Genomic DNA, 19,073 nt, shown 5'->3' on the forward strand with positions numbered 1-19,073 from the left:
GACACAAATTAGCTGAATTAGTGTTTGACTCGGAAGCCTTACTGGCCATCTTTCAGAAGGACCTCAAAGTACAAGTGAATTAAAAGAGGTAGGTAGAATGGCATAAAACCTAAAGGGAGTGAAGGAGGATGAGTTTGTATACCTGAGGCCAATAATCCACAATGTAGAGTGCCCACAAGAGGTGAAAGAGTGGGTGGAAAATGAGGCTCAGGACTAATGCTATGATACTGGTTTGGAGACAGTTGGGACTTTTCTAAAAGAAAGGAGGTTGAGCTGAAGTTGGCAGAGATGAAAATGCTGAGATTTTCATTAAGAGTTACCAGACTGGACAGGTGAAGAGACAAGTAGGTTGAGCAGTTAGACAGGCCAAGTTCAGATGGTGTGGACATGTACAGTGGAGACATGGTGGATATATTGGCTTAGAGATGTTGGAAATAGAGTTGCAGGTGGTTAACAGGAATACATCACATTTAGGGTTGTTATGGAGGACTACATAGATAGATGGGGTTAGATGGATTCAGATGATCCACTGAGGCAACCCGTGAAGGAAGAAATTGAACAAAGATCATTTTAATCAGGAATGGGGGTCATAAGCCTTATTGCTTAAAAAACTCATAGACTAACTGTACGAGTATATCAACAACGATGGTGAATAACAAGAGGGGCGTTAAGAGAAAAATAAAGATCAGATAAAATAGGAGATAGTATTCAAGCATATCGTTATTGTAAGTACAGGATCTATCTGCTACTCATTAATCAAATAGTGAGAATGAATGAAGAACTTTGTGAATGGCCTTCAGTGTCTGAATGGACTGACACTGTACTGACCACAATCCACCACTAGATGTCCCTTGAAGCTCTTCATTATGAATTCCTGCCTGCACACAGTTCACTGCTTTGAAAGCTCCCCGTAAATAAGGCTAATGTGGGTCAGTGATTTTCCTGCTCGTGGCAGAGAAAGCCCCCTAAGCCCTGAGCTAAAATCATTTTGATCCCAGAGCAGGCTCAGCATAGACCTCAGAGGCCCGATAAACTGAACATGACTCGAATCCGCTGGGAGGAAGACGAGATGTGGAACAAGAACTCGGATTGTGCAGACATAAAAATAATCTCAGTGCTTTCAACATACATTTTAGATTCCATACCCATCAGGAGCAACTGAACTACAGTGTTCTGTCCTTAACAAAATGATTCAAAATTCTGAAGGCATTGAAGCATGGCCAGTGCCAAATCCTGTCTGACCTGTTATTCTGATTAGGGCTTGGTTTGTTTTTTTTAAGGCAAAATGACATAAACTGGCCACTTTTCACACAAATACAACACAGTAACTGAATGTGTCTCCTTCACTCCTCAATCTTTTACAACTCAAGCATGCACCCTCTATTCAAAACTAGGGCAGAGGTGGGCTTATTTGGCTGTTTCAGAGCTTACAGATTTGTTTAGTATTATTAACGCAATGCTGCCTTCCAGATAACATCCAGCTTTAATCTCCTTTCCAATCAAGGCAGACCTTACTGAAATTGTCAGGTCATTGTTAAATCATGGCATATCGCTCACATGAGAGCCTGTAACTGCCTCATGGCCCTTCACCCTCAGGGGTTCTGGGTGTAAGACAAACACAGACCGTCAGAGATAAAACACAGGCCTGGTAGTAAAAGAAAAAAAAAGAATATTTAAATTATGCATGAGATACATATGAATGAAAGTTTTGTGTGACAACACATCATGAAGTCAACGTAGAGCATCTGTGTGGATATCTACTGCCGTCGTTGTTTTATCATAATGTCTCAAGGCATCTTGAGAACAGCATGATTAATCTATTTTCCGTGGAGTTTTTTTAAGTTCCTTGATGTGTACGGATGTCTTTGTCTTGAGGTGTCACAAGACTGCACAGCTCTTTAGCTTCTGTCAAAGCTCTTTGAAGCTTGTTTTTTGCATCAATTCAGAATCGTTTGGCAAAATACACATTTTCCACTGACCCGTCGCAGATCAATATACTCTGTGGCGCATCACCCTGGAGTCAAAAGCAGTAATGTGTTTAATGCAAACTGCAAAATAAAAATCCTGTTCTTCGGTTTCATTTACATATGAACAAAGTCAAAGGAAAAAGTGATTCTATCAGTATTGGTACTATTTAAGAGTATTTAACTTATTTCTGTGGTGTGATATAAATTCGGGTGAGAAATATCTGTGGTTTGAATTCGGGCTTTTGGATCTTTCTGTGTGAAGCTTGCATGTTCTCCCTGAGCATGAGTAAGTTTTTTCCAGGTACTCTTGTTTCCTCTTACAGCCTAAAGACATGTTTGTTATCAATGAGTGAATTGCCCTTTGGTGTATGAGTGTGTGACCGTCTCCTGGTGTTTCAGCTTAAGTTGGATCAAAAGATGCATGGCTGGACGGACATAAAAGGAAAATCTGACTCATTCAATCACTGAAGGAAAATAATGTACTGATGTGGACATACATACATACTACACAAAGATTGTAACATGTCCTATCTACTCTGAACTGTTTTCGGTCAGTGTTACTTCTATTTGATGGTCACTACAGTTAAGAAGCTTATGTGATGGGAAGATGGTGCATGAAACCATGTTATTTCAGTTTAGTTTAACCTCAACCTTGGAATTTGCTTTGTCCACTAAATATGGTTTGGATTTTTACAATCAAGTTCAAACTGATCTTTTATTCAGTTTTATCCATTTCAGGGTTGCATGGTGCTGGAGCTGATTCCAACCGAAGGCTTGCACACCTACGTATGCGCAAGTAATATTCAAATACAGTTACCAGAGAAAACATGCAAACTCCAAACAGAAAAGGCCGAGCCTTCTCACTATGACGCTAGACCAGGAATCGCAATGATACTGTGTAGTCAGTGTACGTACTTATTGACCATTTCTTTGCATAAATTGTTGTGTCCTTAGTTCCCATGGCGTTCTTTCGAAAACAGATTCAAGCATCACTTTATATTTATAGAGCGGTTTGAATACAATTGATGGTTAGAGGGTGTGCCATCTTGGCATTAAAATATTTCGTGAAGAAAATGTTTTGCTGACTTAAGCATGATTTTGTTTGTCAGCATTTTCAGTGAATAAATATGGACATACATTTTGCTGAGCCAGCGTCACTATATCAGTAGCATGTAGGTAGACAGCAGTAAAACTCTTACTTTAATTAAAAGTGACTTTTTATTAATGTGTTTACGCATTGGTTGTTGTCTCTATTTTGTTGAGAGAAATAGACATTATAGTGACAATGTGTGTCTAATTTTATTAACGGGAACCCTGTCGTCCAAGATGCTGTACATCTATATCTTTTGAGGTGGCAGTTTTTGATACACTGAAACAATAGCATGAACAGTGTAATATTTTGTTTACTGGGGGCCGATATTATGCTAACCAAATAAAAAACCTTTAGTGATGATGGCAGAAAATGTGGAGGCTTGTCTGTCATTTTGACTGATTAGATTACAAAGGGCAGATCTTTTGTTGTTGTCACTCAAAAGCCAAGCAACAAGAAAATATAGCACATCCTCCAGTTGTGGGAAATTAGAATTCTTTATAATGAATGTTCTTCTTTGTCTGCTCTAATTTTTGAGCTAAAGGTCTGAATGTAAACATATTTCAATAAAAGACATCTTCCACAAGTGACAGAAGAATCCACCGAAGCCTCCGTTTGGTTTTTCTTCTTCTTTCGCTTGCTGCCTTCAGCATATTGCTGCAGTGCCTGCCCTCATATCATCCTTTCCTGTGGCTCCTCTACTGTTACACCAAACATCTCTGTGTTCCCCTTCACTACATCTTGACCACGTCTGACGAATTCCTCTTTCCCTGACTTGCAACTTTATCTACAACAACCTGTGTTCAATATATCCATTATCTCTCCTCAGCACACATCCAAATCATCTCAGCCTCGTCTCTTCTGCTTCACCTAAACTGCTCAAGCTTAGCTTTCCCTCTCGTCTCTTATTTTTTAATCCTGCCCATCGTGCTCACTCCTAATCAAAGTCTGAGAGTTCTCATGTCTGCAAGGCACTGCAGATACTATATTGGAACAGGACCGAGAAAAATAACTCAGCTCTATGTCAAAAAAAAAAAAGTGGTACTTGTGAGCAGGCAGGTTAAGCGTGAACTCATATATGTATATTGAAGCATATTCTGGAAGCTTTCAGCTTAAAATTTATATTAGTTTGAGGCCTGAATGTTATGCATACTTCATAAATGGAGCATAACAACACTTAGGCCATTGTTTAACAGCAGAATACACAAAACACAACAAATGAATACATCCAAAGATCTAAATCTACATTTAATCAAAGCATAGCTGTAAATAAATAAACTAAATTTATTAGAATAAGGTGGTGGAGCAGTTAGCAATCTCACCTCACACTGAGATGATCGAGGATTCAAATACTGGCTGGACATTTCTTGCATGTGAAGGTAATTGGTGACACTAAATTGCTTGTAGAGTGTGTGTAGCTGTCTATGTGTGTGTCTGCCCTGTGATGAACTGGTGACCTGCCTAGGGTGTATCATGCCCCCACCTATACAATAGTTCCAGCAGATCTGAAGCTGCATAAAAGATGGGTGGATGAACTCACAACTGAACAGCACATTTGGTTCACAATAAGTAAACCATTCTGGTTGAATTCTAGATCCAAAGTCAATAAATGACATTTGTTGACAAAGAGGCTTTCGATTTTGAAAGTAATATTTATATGCCTCTAACAACACATATTGCACAACAATTATTTCCAAATTTCTGCGAAATGCAGAGGGGAAATGTAAAGCTGAAGTGTATGGTTTGTCCCGATCTGAACTGAACGGCCCACATGTGATCAATGCCTGAAAGCAGAGACATTTCCCACGTGCAACTGTGAGAAAGACACAAGCAGCGTCTGCAGCGGTGGGCTGATGTTTCCTGTGCCGCGGCCACCTCGCATTTCAGCTCGGCCAGGTGCAGGCAGGAAGCCAAAAGAGGGTCGGGTCTGCTTTTAGATATTTTCCGATTCCTCTATAAGCGGTTTTTTTTTACAAGTAGAGGAAGCAGAGGCGCGCAGCCGTCCCCTCCTCCTCTTCCGCTTTGGAAGCTCGTATTTCCACTGCAACTTCAAATAGAACCTTAAAGTCTGTTTTCGGTGTGTTAACGACAAGCCTCCGAAGTGGCACGATCACTTTTATCAGTGAATTAGACTGTTTGCTCGTAGTGCTATCCTGAACAGAAACACGTGCAGCGTGCCAGCACAAAGCAGGAGCGCAGCCGCTGGACGACCCTTCAAAATAAAGTCCTCCACGAGCCATTTATCAACAGAACAATAAGATACACAGAGTTCGTTACTTGGCATTTGGTTCATTTAAAACACCTCAAAAATGTTGATTTATGTGAAAAAACCAAAAATCAATTCACTTTTGAATTTCATCGAGTCATTGCCTTTGTACTCTGTATTTTTGTGGTACACAAAATTTACCATAACTTTGAGGTAAAATACTTGCTGAATATACAAGCAAGCAAGCAAGCAAGCAAGCAAACAAACAAACAAACAATTACAAAGCCCTTTAGAAATGGTAGCAATTTATGTTACTTATTTTTATGAATCTGCAATTTTACCTCTGAATCTTGAAAGGCCCCATGCAGCCAGTGTCCTGATTAATAATTGAAATAGTTAAATGTTAAACTAATAAATAAACACTTCATCTATCCATCCATGGTTGAGGGCATGGTAATTCTTGGACAAGTCAGAAAAAAATCTGTTAATAATAATCTCAGACAATCAGACCTCTGGCACAAAGTAGAACTCCTTGGCTGAATGCCAAACCTCCTACTTTTTTCTTTTCATACTATTGTAATGACAGTGATTTGGTAAGCCTTGTATATATAGTACAACAGCTGTTGTTGCACTTTGGGTTCAATTCTAAACTGTAGTTGACTGTAGCGGAGCCAGAGTGGGGGCAAGGGGGCGGTCTCCCCAGGGCCCACAAGGTCATAGGGCCCCGTTTCATGTGATGTGTTCACATTTACTTGGAAATAAATTATTATAATAAAATGTGCAGTGTGTGTGAAAAGGTATGGCATATGATTGTAGGCTCCAATTTGCCAGTTCTTACATTATGACTGTCCATGAATGCATCAGAGCTGTAATCCAGCACTGATTGGCTGTGCGGCATTAACGAGTTTTTTCTTTTGCACTTGATCTGAACTCTTTGGAGGGAAGTTAAACAGTATGCTACACACTATGCTAGCCGTTAGCGGTCCTACCCAAAACCTAACACTGGAGCCATTGGTGAGTCAGTGAAACCTTCAAACATATTATCTTTATCAGAATGCTGTGGTCTTAAACACCTGCCTGTTTGAATGTGCCTTGTTGCTCTCAACTATAAGAGACCGCTGAGTCTATTTTTTTCTAATATAAGTGAATTCCAAAAGATAAAGATAGCTATGTCTATATCTATCTGAATAGATTGTGTAATTTTAGACCAGCTGTGTTCATTTTATATTTAAGCTGTATCAAAGATTTTACAGATTTAGCCCGTGACTTTTTAATCTGAGTTTTCAGCACCATGGACAGTGGACGCTCTGAGATTGACAGCTGTCAGGCTGCCGTTGAGTGTGTGTGTGTGTGTGTGTGTGTGTGTGTGTGTGTGTGTGTGTGTGTGTGGTGTGTATGTATTTGTTCTTCACAAGTTCGCAAACTGGTTTGTGACTTTATTCTGCTTTCTGAAGGGGGGGGGGGGGGGGGGGGGGGGGGGGGCAGGGGAAAGCCTTTTCTCAGGATTTTCCCATTCATTTCTTGGAAGAAATCCGAAAACTAGCCAGATATTTGCACAAGCGCAGGCTCTATTTTTTATTTCAATGCATTTTTTCATCTCTTTTAAACACTTACCAGCCCTCATATTTGGTTTGAGAGATGAGGGGTGAAAAGTGGTCCCTGTTCTGAAGGAGGGGTGGAGGTTCATCCAATCACACGTTAGGAACCAGATGAATTTCAGTCAGCTGTCTTTTTATTCAAGCAAAAAACAAAAGAAAAAAATATCTTCTTGAAAGATCTCCTCTCGCTTCCCCCTTTACTGTGAAAGTGTCGGCCGGTCGGAGCTTCCGCCCCCGGTGCGTCCTGCGCTTCCCTGACTTGACTCGTGGAGCGATAGGAGGGGACAGCCCAGAACCGACCCAGCTCATTTCTGCTCTCACATCCTCAACTGGCCGGACAGAGTCTCTCTCTCTCTCTCACACACACACACACACACATAGAAAGACGGGGAGAAAGAGAGAGTCCCGGCGGGATCCGATGCCAGAACTGAGTTGGAACCTGGATCGGGTTTAGTGAGCGGGACGGAGCCTCCTCTCCGATGCGCTGACACGTCTGCAGACATTACACACACATCCCGTGGCGCGGCGGAGGGAAGCTTTTGACACATTGTTGAGTCCACGGCACGGGAGACGCGCACAGGGGGAAGATGTTGCTGAAGGAGTACAGGATATGCATGCCCCTCACAGTGGAGGAGGTAAGTTGTCTTCTTGTTTTTGTTCTCGTTTCCCCTCCTCTCACAATCTTCTCCCTTTGTCTGGTTTTGGTGATCGCGCCTTGAGCTTTCGGCTCTGCTCGGACGACCTTGGCTGCGAGCGCTGAGGGGGCTTTGCTGTTTCCAGACATGTGGTAGGAGGTTACAGCGACTGTGGCATATGCGTTCAGATGAACTTGAAGCACTTCATTCAGAACTCATCTCCTCTCCAAGCTGTGTTTTCTAAGCTTAAACAAAGCAGCCTCCACTTTTTTTGTTGTCTTGACTTGTCTTCTGTATCTAACGTTGTCCATTTTAGAATAATATAAAGTACAAATCAATCTGTACACACTTTGATGTAAAAATAAACTATTAGATGTGCTGGTCTGTCTGACCACTTGGTAGTAGAATCATGTAAAATGAGATCATATTTATCGGAGCAGTACAGCAGGACCAACTATGAGACTGCTCCTCTGTCAGGCACATGCACTCACACCCTGCTTCTCTCACATGATGACACTAATGCAATGCAGAACAGAGGTTATACACACACACACACAGCCACTTTTCCATGCTGTTAATGATACTTGTCCTGTTTGAAATCACAAAGAATGGTCCATTGTCTAAATGCAGCTTGTCTGCTCTCACAACACCAGGCTAAAATTAGAAGGTGAAGATGACTGCTGTCTTGTCATAGCATGCAGGCCGCTCTGCACTCCAGCACCTTTTCCAATTGACACCCAGGACATTGCTTTTCTTATCCATCTCCATCTCCTTTTGTTGCCGTGACGCGTGGGTGTAGTTGTGGGTTTTCTGGAGGCCAGGGGGTGGTAGTCAGGTGGAATAATGATCCTGCTGCAGCGCCGTCTCCACTCACATCTTTCATCAGATCTTGAGATTAAAGCCCAGATGAAATTTGTTCTACTCTGGAAAATCTGTCACAGAAATAGTTGATTCTACAGAACCTAAAAATAATCACTCCGCATAGTTATTTTTAGGGAAGAATACAAGAAATAGAGGCAGAAAAACCCTCAGATATTTTACAGGAAACCCATGAAGTCATTTTTTCCTTACCCACTCTGGCACTTACAGTGGTGTGATGATTGGTTTCTCCACCCTACAGAAGAGTGAATCCAGTTAATGCCTTTTTTTTCCTGCCGGCTTTTAAAAGGCAACTGAGGAAAATGATTGAGTAAAAGGATTCTCAGTAGAGTGGAATGAGATGCATCCCTTCTATGCAAGATGGCTTTACATTTATCCAGAATGATAACTTTCTTTTTTCTGCTCCCCATGGTTACACCTATTTTCTCAGCATAAGCACGCAATAAGGTGTCACGCTGGTGACTCATGATGTAGAAACCTGTGGTCAAAAGGAAATGTAAAATGTCGTCTGCTAATGCATGGGCGTTACAGGAGGAATGTGTTCTTGGATGCCTCTGTTCACTGTGTGTGTGTTTATGTGTTTAAATGCAACAATGCAGGTGTGTTCTTATTCATTTCTGCATTGTCCATTCAGTAAATCACCCTCAGCTTTCACTGTGCTGACACTGGAAACCCCGTGAAGCTTACCTGTCATGTCCGTGAACTCATGGTTGTTACGAGAAAGACATGTAGTGTAATTAACAACGTCATCTGTGATTAAAGCTTGAATAAAACTGTAATGCTTCCACAAGAGTAAATGAAGATACATTGGCTACATTTTACCAGGAATAAACTCTGAGTTTAGGTATATACTATTGCTGAAGATATTTTTACACCAGCAGTGTTTGGATATGGAGTTTAATAGATTTTATATTACTTCCAGTCTGTTAGGCCAGTCATTTTTCGGCAGAAGGCTTCTAATGCATTCCGTCCAAAATGATAGACTCTAACATTATGACTTCACTCATCAGCATCCAGTGTTGAGTCCAGTGTGTTGCTGAAGATTGCCGTAGAGAAAACGCTTGCTTTATAGTGCAGTCCGAACTTAAATTGAGAAGCGCGTGAACTAAAAATCTTTTAAAAATATTTTAAAAACAACTCCAGCTGAACCAAAGTGCTGTACATATAAATAAAGGGCAAGAAAAAATACAATAAGAACAATAAAAACTCCAGAGGCTGAACTACCACAGCAGTAGATCTGTGTGGGAGCGACCAGCCAAAGGCCATCCCATGTTTTCTGAGGTGAAGGTTCTGAGTGGCGGGGGTGACGACCAGGTCACGACCTTACAACAGCCTCCTCACAACCTGACGTGACGTCTGTCAGCCCTCGAAGAGCTGCGAGAGATAATGTGTTGCAGAGAGGGACATCCAGATTAGAGTGAGGCTGACATGGCAGCGTAGTTTCAACAGTCAAAACTCCAGTGTGACAGTCGGAGACAGAGAAGGGCATGCTGTGGATGTTATAACTAATGAATAGTCTTGTTTTGTAAATTAAGGAAGTAGCAGATGAAGACAGTCAGATTTCTGATCCTAAAAGTCTTCTACATCCCTTAAGAAACACTGTGTAATGAGAAATATAATGAATTCACATTATGTAGAAGTGTAGAATATGGATGAATTGAAGGAGACACAAAATCTTTGTCATGAGATAACATGGAAAGCTCCTCAGTTACTTCTCGGATGATCCTCAGCCAACGTTAAAGTCCTGTTCGGATGAATCCCCGGAAGCAGGGCGCTATTGTTTGACTGTCCTAACTTTTCGAGAAACTTCCTTAAAGGTCAGGCGAACACAGAGAAGATGGTGGCGGCTTTTGTTTGCTCTTATCATGGCTGCACACATTGAGCTGTCATCTCTCTTATCCTTAAAGTGGCGTCAGAGTTTCCTGCCCGTCCGCGGAGAGCGGGAGGAGGAACTGAAGGAATGAAAGTAGGAAGTTAGGAGTGAAGGCATATGACGCTTGAAGACAAAAGTACTTTCTGCTGGCTGCTCCGTGAAAAAAGTAGGAGGAAGAGGATGGCAGAGTGGGCGGAAAGAGACGAGAGAGAAGTAGGAGGTCAGATGGGAAGTTCTGGGAGTTTTTTTTTTTTCCTGTTGACACTCCCCAGGGTCATACACTAGTACAGTGTGTGTGAGTGTGCAGTCAGATTTGGATTTGTGGGGACATGCAAGGTCACGTCTCTCTCCGTGTATTGTCTCTGGGAAGAGATTACTGTCTGCCGCTTGACTGCGTTGCGTCACGACAGCCCTACTACTGCAGATGTTTGGACCGGCCATCCGCACCGTGTTTATACAAGTTTAACAAACACATGCATGCTGAAGAAATCATTTAAGAGCTGTTCTCTGAGCCTCAGTTCTCTTTCCTCTTAAAGATTTCTTGCCTCTCCTGCTCGTTTGAGAGTAAGCTAGATGCACTGCTTCTGTTTGTCCACTTTTAATTTATTTCATCCTGTGGTTAAACCTGAATAAAACTTAACTGGTCAATAATGACTCATTTTCAGCTTAGATTTTTATTGTGGAAGCAAAAGATGTACAGGAGCTTGTTTTTTGGTCAATGAAATCATGAAACAGCCAACTGAGGCGCCTACTTAAAGGGTTCCTGACAAGTGCGTCACGTCTGTTTTAAGTTTTACAAACAGGACAAACATGGGGTTTATGTTGCGTTTGAAAAGAACTCACATATTACTATTATTATTGTTGTAACCAAGTTTTTGCACTGAGTGAAAGAAATAAGCTACACGGGCTGGGCGATGTGGCCCAAAATTCATATCTCAATAGTTTTTTCTCAAAAGGATGATATATGATATGAAATAAACATATTTTTCCTCTTGATAAAGTTTAACCACAAATCATGAACTAACAGCAAAACATGCACTTTTATGAACCGCCAGCTGCACATAATAAACATGTGAATTATCTTGGGAAGTGGTGAAAAAAAGTATGCTTAAAAAAAAAAAAATGCATAAAAATATGTCTGTCGGACTTAAGCCAGCTGTGTCAAATTGAGTTTAGTTCAGGGAGAAGCTAGAGGGGGTCACAGACCTGTGACATTATTGCACAATAAAGCACAAATATAGACAAATCCAAATGTTTCAGAGAATACAAGCATGGAAATGTAATGTCTTCAACCTCGTCATCGTCAGATGGGTGAAATCAGTTCCTCTGTAAAGCGCTTTTGGATGATTTGGCCAATCGGCCAATAAATGCACTAATAAAGGATCCATTATTTGCGCAGCGTAAGTGGTAGATCGTGCCCATCGCCTAAAAACGCCAGACATCTTCTCATCAGTTTTCACATTGTTTTTATCTGTTGCTGTCTTGTGTCAATATCAAATTTTAGGACATAATTTAAATTTAGATACAGTATATCAAAACTGTTGTATAAGTATTATGACAATTTGAAAACAGTTTTGTCTTCAAAAATGAAAAAAGGTCTAAGTGAGCTGGTTGTGGAAGTTATCTTAGCCAACATTTTCACATTAACTTTCATTTTTTTTCAAGATTGATGAGTTTTTGCCTCATTTTATTCAGAGCACAGTGTCTGTCTTCAACCATTGGTTTGAATGTAATTTCATAAAACTGGAACATTGCATTGACCAGTTAGCTGAGACCACTTAGCTGAGAAATGATCCTTTTCTCTTTGAATGCTGTGGGGATAAGTCTGCTCTCTCCTACAACAAGCTATTCGTCAGCCGCTGCACCAATTCTTTTTCTTTTTTTTTCCTGCAAAGGATCAAGAGGTGATGTATCACAGGAGGACACATGGATAGATGTGTTGTGCTCCTGTTCTCCTCCGCTTGTCAAACATTATTCTTTTTTCCTGCTGTAGGAGCTCTCTCTTACACCTTATTGTCTTTGTGTGACCATTTAGCACACACACTCACACACACACACACACACACACACACAAAATACCAACATCATTTGAACTATCAATAAAGCATTTCTTTTTACTTGAAAAATGCAAAATATCCATAGCAACTATTGTATCAGATCTTAGTATTTTGCTATGATGTATGGCCCAGACCATATCAGCTGAATGAGGTTTACACAAGAGAAAATAAAACTAAGCATTTATCCAAGGACGGACTCTTCTTGTTCCCACCATTCTGTCGTGACGGTCGGCGAAGAATAGTGGAATAGATATCTATTCACAGCAGGATTCGCTGGATAATCATGTGTTTTCTCTCTGTTTGATGTGGTATCTGTATCGCCATACTGTTTGGATAAATAGTTGTTTGGTGGCGTTACTTGAAAGATTATGACACCATCTGATTGTGAAGTCGTGTAATCTGCCCGGATAATCAGACTCTGATGGCAAATATTCTAGTTAGACACTGCCATGTGTACAGAAATGTACCAGGTGTAGACTTTTTTTTTTTAACCCACTGTTTAAATTTAGCATAACATGTTTAAGTGCCTAATGAAGATAATCCCTTTGCTTCCAGTTTTCAAATGGAGGTTAAACAGTTAGCATTGGTAAATTTAATCACCTTGGAGATCCTTCATTGACTTTTACAAAGGGAAGCTGCTTGTTTTGCTGCTATTGACATTCTGAGTGAATGGACAGGTTGATTTGTGGAAGGATGACTGCATAAATGGGAGGATGTGGGCCTGGCTACTCGAATGAATAGCCGGATGGATAGCTGGAAGGACACCTGGGCTACTGGCTAACGCCAGCGTTTTTCAAAGCATTAACGTCTCTGCAAGTGTCAGTCGTGCCAGAATTCATTCGGGGAACTGAATACCATATAATACGGCTTGTCTCACACTCGCCCAAAAAAAAGATTAGATTGGAACATTAGTACTCACACCGTGTAGCGTAGAGCTGAATACCTGCATGCGGATGTCTGATATTGTAAAAGTGGGTAGCAGGAAACTGAAGGCCCCGGGGAGCGCAGCCAATACCTGATAGTTGCATTGTAGTAGCCTAATAGGATTGGAACTGCTGCGTCGTATTGTGCTTTCTCTCGTGAGGGATTACGTCGTGTGTACATTCAAGTGTTGATGTTGTAAAGAAAACATCTTAGCAGCCCTCTAGCGTGGCATCAACAGCTTCAACCATTTCAAGTATCACATGACTGAAAACATTGCAGCTGTATTTTTAAAGTGTGACGATCGCAGTACATTCTCCAAGTAAAAAAAAAAAAAAAAAACTCAGACACTGTTGGTTCGATAGAGAATCCTCTTAATAATAAGCAGTTATGTCTTCAGGCCAGAACGCTGAAAAGCAGTGAATACAAATGTGCGATTGGTCAGTGGAGACATCACAGCATCATTCTCAATTAATCTGTTGCTTCTGGAAAGGTTAATAAAGAAAAAAGAGTCTTCATAATTGCAGTAGTAATGTAAACTGAGACATAAACAGCTTATGTCATGTAAGTGTTGTCAGTGTAGATTTTCCGTCTTGATTTTACTATCTTGAAGCATCCCCTTGGTAAGGCTGCACAATGTATAGTAATTACCATGTTCAAAGTACATATCCCAAAACACTGACTGCAGTGATTGGTATTTCTATGCTTTGTGCATTTGTTCTCTGCACATTTGGCCGAATGTACGAGATTGTGTTTACAGCAGATTGTATTCATTCATTATTTCAGCGTTGCATCATGTTTGGTGCCAATAGGCCAGAGATCTGAAGCACATGAGCACAAAAATCAGGGAAATAGGACTGAAAACAACAAAGTCAACAAATGCTGCTGATGGGAACTGCAGACGTGTGTGGTCAAACTGCAGAATGAAAAATAAAGCACAGCCTTCAGGTTAAAATTGTATCCAAAAAGAGAAAGAAAACATCAAAATCACATTGCTGAGTGTTTTTTTTCGAGTTATATTAAGATTGCAAATACATTATCACATGTTTAAACATAGCACAAAAACTGAAGCTTGTTGTAATGTTCCAATTTTTTTACACAAGCACTGCTTTTCTTGCCTATTAATCCAGTATATTGTCACCCTTCCTGACGGCGAGACCCATCCTATCCACTCCAGCGTTTGTTTAGGAAATAAGGCTTGTTTCGTACTGTTTGTCTCATGGTAAGGTGCAAGGCCTTCTTGCCATCTGGTATACATGACAATGCTATGATTCAATCAACATCCTATTTACGGCCATTTACTCTTCTAGAGGAAACCATCATGGGTTGTGATGGACCATTATCCTCGGATGAGGACTATTCTCATTTCCTAGATGACTGTGTGTGTATGCGGCTGTGTGTGTTTGTGCGCTTGCATATGTGTATTGTGTCGGCTGAAAGGCTGTTTCATAACACAAAAAGCGACATGAAATTGTCACGCCTCGCTGACAGCCACTCTTTGAAGAGAGCCTGTTTCACTTACCTGCAGAACAGATTCTCTTTGTCCCTCCTGCGTCGGCTGAGCAGAAATGTTTTTATCATTTAACGGTAACCCACATCCCAGACACACACGGCCCATTGTCGGCGTTTTATAAGCTCTTCCGTGATCTCTTGCCTGATGGTTACGTCTAGTATTGAAGATGAACTCAGGAAGTCTGATGGTTTTCTAACATTTTGAAAGACCACTTTTGAAAAAAAAACTTCAACGTTGCATGAAAATGGTGTTGCTTGATGACATCCATCTGCTCTGTTCTAACTCATTGACTCCTGTGAATTTCAGTTGTTTGTGATACAGTCTCCCCTTTTTGCTCAAGGGTTTGGTCTGGAACAAACTTGTGTCACTAGGGAAAGGTATTTTCTCCCACTATCTGTTTGCTGCAGTCACACATCTCTGAAGGGATGAGACATTTTCTTGCGGGCAGCCACAGTCTGAAGCTGTCTGCTAAATCTGTAAAGTGTAACTGGAAATAGAGACAAAGCAGTTTTCTTCCACACCAAAACAAATTTTCTTGTTGTATTTAATTTAGAAAACTTCACTGAATGTGCTCAAGCTGTATCTCAAGGATCCTTCAAGGAAGGGCTCAAAAAAGAAGCAATTAGCAAACGTTGTATTTTATGTTTTCTGTACAATCTAATCGCTCTCTGTATGAAGTTGCCAAAATATGCACAAGTATAAAATATTTCAAGGCTGAAACATGACAATGGCTTAATGGGATTATTAGAGAGGAGACCTCACAGCCTTTTCACTGCACTTGACATTGGAGACATTCATTTTTTTCATTTTTGCACTTGGCTGAGTGCCGACGAGTGGAGCTGGTTCACATTATTTGCTGTTAATCAGAGGAGATTTTACATGTTGTTTGAGCGGCTCTGGCTGGAATTATATGAACTGGTTTGTCTGGATAGATAGAATGATTTTTTCATGCAGTGACTTGTGTGAATGATTATTAGCAGCAAGGTTTTCTTAGGGGAAGAAAAACATGCATTAGTGGAGTTCACTGGTGGGACAATACTAATTTTACATTTTTTTTTTCGCTTTTTGTTTAAACAACAATCTGCAAGGATGAGGGGGCAAAGGATCCATTCATGCGGAATGCTCACTAATTTTAGTAACTATTCGCTGCAAGAGTTTCCCTGAGGAGAAAGTTCTTATCTTCATAGTTATGCATAATGGCAGCTTTTATGTGTCCTCTATGTTTTCATTGTTTACTTGCACCAATATTGAATTAAATTAGGGGCAGACATGTTCTCTAGGCGGGTGCTCAGTGAAATGCTACGACTGCTGTGGAGGGCAAAGCTAAAACATCTCCAGTATAGTAAGCTACTGTCCTGCTTCTTGTGGTCTGTCCTTGAATAAACACACAACTTCACCTTAAGCTTCAGTAAATAACAACTGAAATGCGTGTCTCTGTAGAAACTGGATACCAGGGCTGTCAAACACATTTCAGTTCAGAGGCCACATGGAGCCCAGTTTCAGCTTGAGTCGGCTGGACTGTAAAATACTCACACGTCTATATTTTTGCAAAAAAAAAAAAAAAAAAAAAAAAAAAAAGAAAGATAAAGAAAACTCAGCATAAAACTAACTTTATTGATACCTTCTAACCTTCTAGTGCGAAATACTGGGAAATGGTGCAAAATACTGTACAGTGAAAGGTCCCATATGAGTTTTACCAAACTCATCCTGACAACGTGGCTTTGAGACTAATGTGTTGCCGTATTGCGTTCTCTTTCAGTGTATCTGCCACTCTTAAGAAATTATTGAAAAAAAATCCTCAGTGTTTTCTTTATTTTTTTTTACAATTTGCTTGGTGATTTGGTAGCCAACTCTGCATAAATCTTCCTTTCTTTTTCCAATTGCGATCTTAAATTTTCCACAGTAATTATTGCTAATATTACTCAGAGAGGTGCCCACGAGCGCACGTTTTACACGCCGGTATAAATAACGCAAACATCTTAAACAGAAAAGCAGTTGTATCGCACCATTTTCATTCCTTTCTATTTCTTTTAGTTTTTTCAATGCCGCAGAGAAGATAAAGAAATTTGATTTCTCTACAAACTAACTGAAAAAAAAAACCACCCTTTTTTTATTTATTGTAGTCAGACAATGTCTTTATTATTAAGTTGATTCATGGTGGGAAAGTCCTGATGATTTTCCTGGCCCTAAGGTTCTTTTCTATAATGCTTTTTTGTTTGACAGTCAATCCAAAATATCTCCCAGCATGCTGTTGTGCTGAGAAGTGAGCCGCTGGTCGTGTTGCTCTCAGTGTGATATTAAAAGGCAAAATGAATGGATCGATAGTACTTAAACTGTTGGACTTCTTTTGCCCAAAACGGACTTCGGAGGCACTCCGCTCTTCACAGCAGCTTCTGCAATTCCCAGTGACGACTCTAACCAGCCGGCGCACGCTCTATTATTCATCTCACCACAACCAAATTTCCACAATCCCTTTGTGTTTTATGAATTATTGAGCAGATTCCCCCTGAAAACAGAGGGTGGGGAGGCTGAAATGATTAACAGGGTAAACACACTGCTTTGCTCTCAGAGTTTAACCCGACACGACTTAAAACAAAGACGCAGATAAAAATAGAGTCTGATTCTTGACGATTGTCAAAAACATAAACGTCAAGGCTGGTTTGTTTTCTCTCTAAATGTAGCTGCTGCTAGTTTGTCGTGCCGCATTGTGCTAAACGGTGTTGACACGGTGCCATAAAGCCTCGCTCAGCTTGCTGACCTGGCAATACACTTACAACACAGAACTTGCTGTCTCCACCTTTACGACTAATAGTACAACGCTACTCTCTCCTTTAAAGGCAGTGTCCTCACTGTGCAGCAGAAGAGATAATATAAAACACAATCCTCCAGCCTGTGAATAAACTAATGGCTGCTCCTGAAGTGTTTCTTTTTTTTTTGCAGAATTGGGTTTTGTGGAGTGTAAAAATAATTCACATAAGTCTTGTAATATCTTCATTACTTCAGTAAATGCTGAGTTGATAAGGCCGTCGCTGGAGTGTGAGAAGTGGGCCGTGCCTATTTGGCGACACTATCTGTGGCCGGCTATCAGCCTCGTCCTCTTGTGTTCTGCCCTGATTAGGACTTCAGCTGCACTGTTAACTCTTTACCTTTATATCTGAGCAGCTTTTATGACTCGAGGCTCTGGAGTGTGAGCTGTTATTTGAGCTGATTCAACGCTGCTCGGTGGTCCTCTGTCGTTCGCGCCGACACAGAGCTGCTGTTCTTTTAACAACCTGTGCTTGTACAGTAGCCGCTCGTCCCTGCATCGACTTTGAGTGCAGCAGACGGCAGAGCAATGACAAAAGAAAATCAGCAACTCTTTCTCCTTTTTTTTTTTCTTTTCCTGCTGCTCTTCTTCTTGACTTGCCAGTGGAGAAATATGAGAGTGAAAGATTCACCGAGGCAGGATGTGGGTAGATAGATGCCGACGGTAAAAGGAGCTTCGGCAGACGCTTTCATCCTGTAAAATACATGCAAAATGGAAAGATCGAGAGGAGGAAAAGTCGGAGCATGAAAAATAGAGAAGGTGCTTTAAATTCATCCGCGCCTTAATGCAGCCAGTAGTTTCTGAGCTGCTCCTTAACTCGGTTTCAGAAAGACGGCGTTGTGCCACAGTCTCATTCCCACGGTTTTACCGGGTTGCCGCTCTAATTATAACTGCCTTAAAGGATTTCATGAGCATTAGCGCATCCACTGTTCTTTGTGTGTTTCTCGCCAAAGCTCTTTTAATTAGTTGCTGCCATTTCAGGCTTAAGTCCTGCACAAAAAAAAAAAAAAAAATGTATTTGCACTGAAATGATAATCATTCGTCAGTGTGCCTATTTTGTACTTGCTGTCAGAAAGTTTTGAGGGGTTGTTCTCCCGCTGGCAGTTACTGAGGATACTTTTACACTTGGGGCAGGAATACACTTGCGTGCACGCTGGTCATCATGCTGTTCTGCGACGCCTGCAGCCCACACACAGGTGCAGTGCATCTTTGGAAGAACTACCAGCTCGGCCCACACGCTCGCACAAACATATACGTGTATAAAGACAAATATATGCATCTTTGTAAGTACACAAATTCACACAAAATTAGAAATTCTATAGATAGCCATGCGCTGACGCTTTTCGTGATCATCTTTCGTTTCTATGGCAACCCGCGCCATATCCATCCCTACCATTACCCAGATAGCTGAGCAGATTATAGTGATTACAGTGTAAGACCATCCCCAGGATAACTGTCAAATAATGAGGCGGTTGATGGACTCTCCCCATCCTGCAGGCGTGGGATTCTACAGCGATCTCTACTTTGC

At 41.0% G+C, this 19,073-nt stretch overlaps 1 protein-coding gene across 2 annotated transcripts in view; it reads left to right on the plus strand.

Moving 5' to 3' along the window:
* The first annotated feature begins 7,173 nt into the window (after positions 1 to 7,173).
* Positions 7,174 to 19,073, plus strand: part of LOC115390253 (cytoplasmic phosphatidylinositol transfer protein 1-like) — a 71,686-nt gene continuing 59,786 nt past the window's right edge. The window contains exon 1 of one of the 2 annotated variants that reach the window (XM_030094041.1): positions 7,174 to 7,496. In XM_030094041.1, the coding sequence (XP_029949901.1) occupies positions 7,449 to 7,496 (48 nt within the window). In that variant the 5' untranslated portion in view covers positions 7,174 to 7,448. The remainder of the gene's footprint in view (positions 7,497 to 19,073) is intronic. The other variant, XM_030094043.1, reaches the window with a different exon arrangement.

The sequence above is a fragment of the Salarias fasciatus genome, chromosome 6, assembly GCF_902148845.1.
Source record: "Salarias fasciatus chromosome 6, fSalaFa1.1, whole genome shotgun sequence".
NCBI lineage: Eukaryota > Metazoa > Chordata > Actinopteri > Blenniiformes > Blenniidae > Salarias > Salarias fasciatus.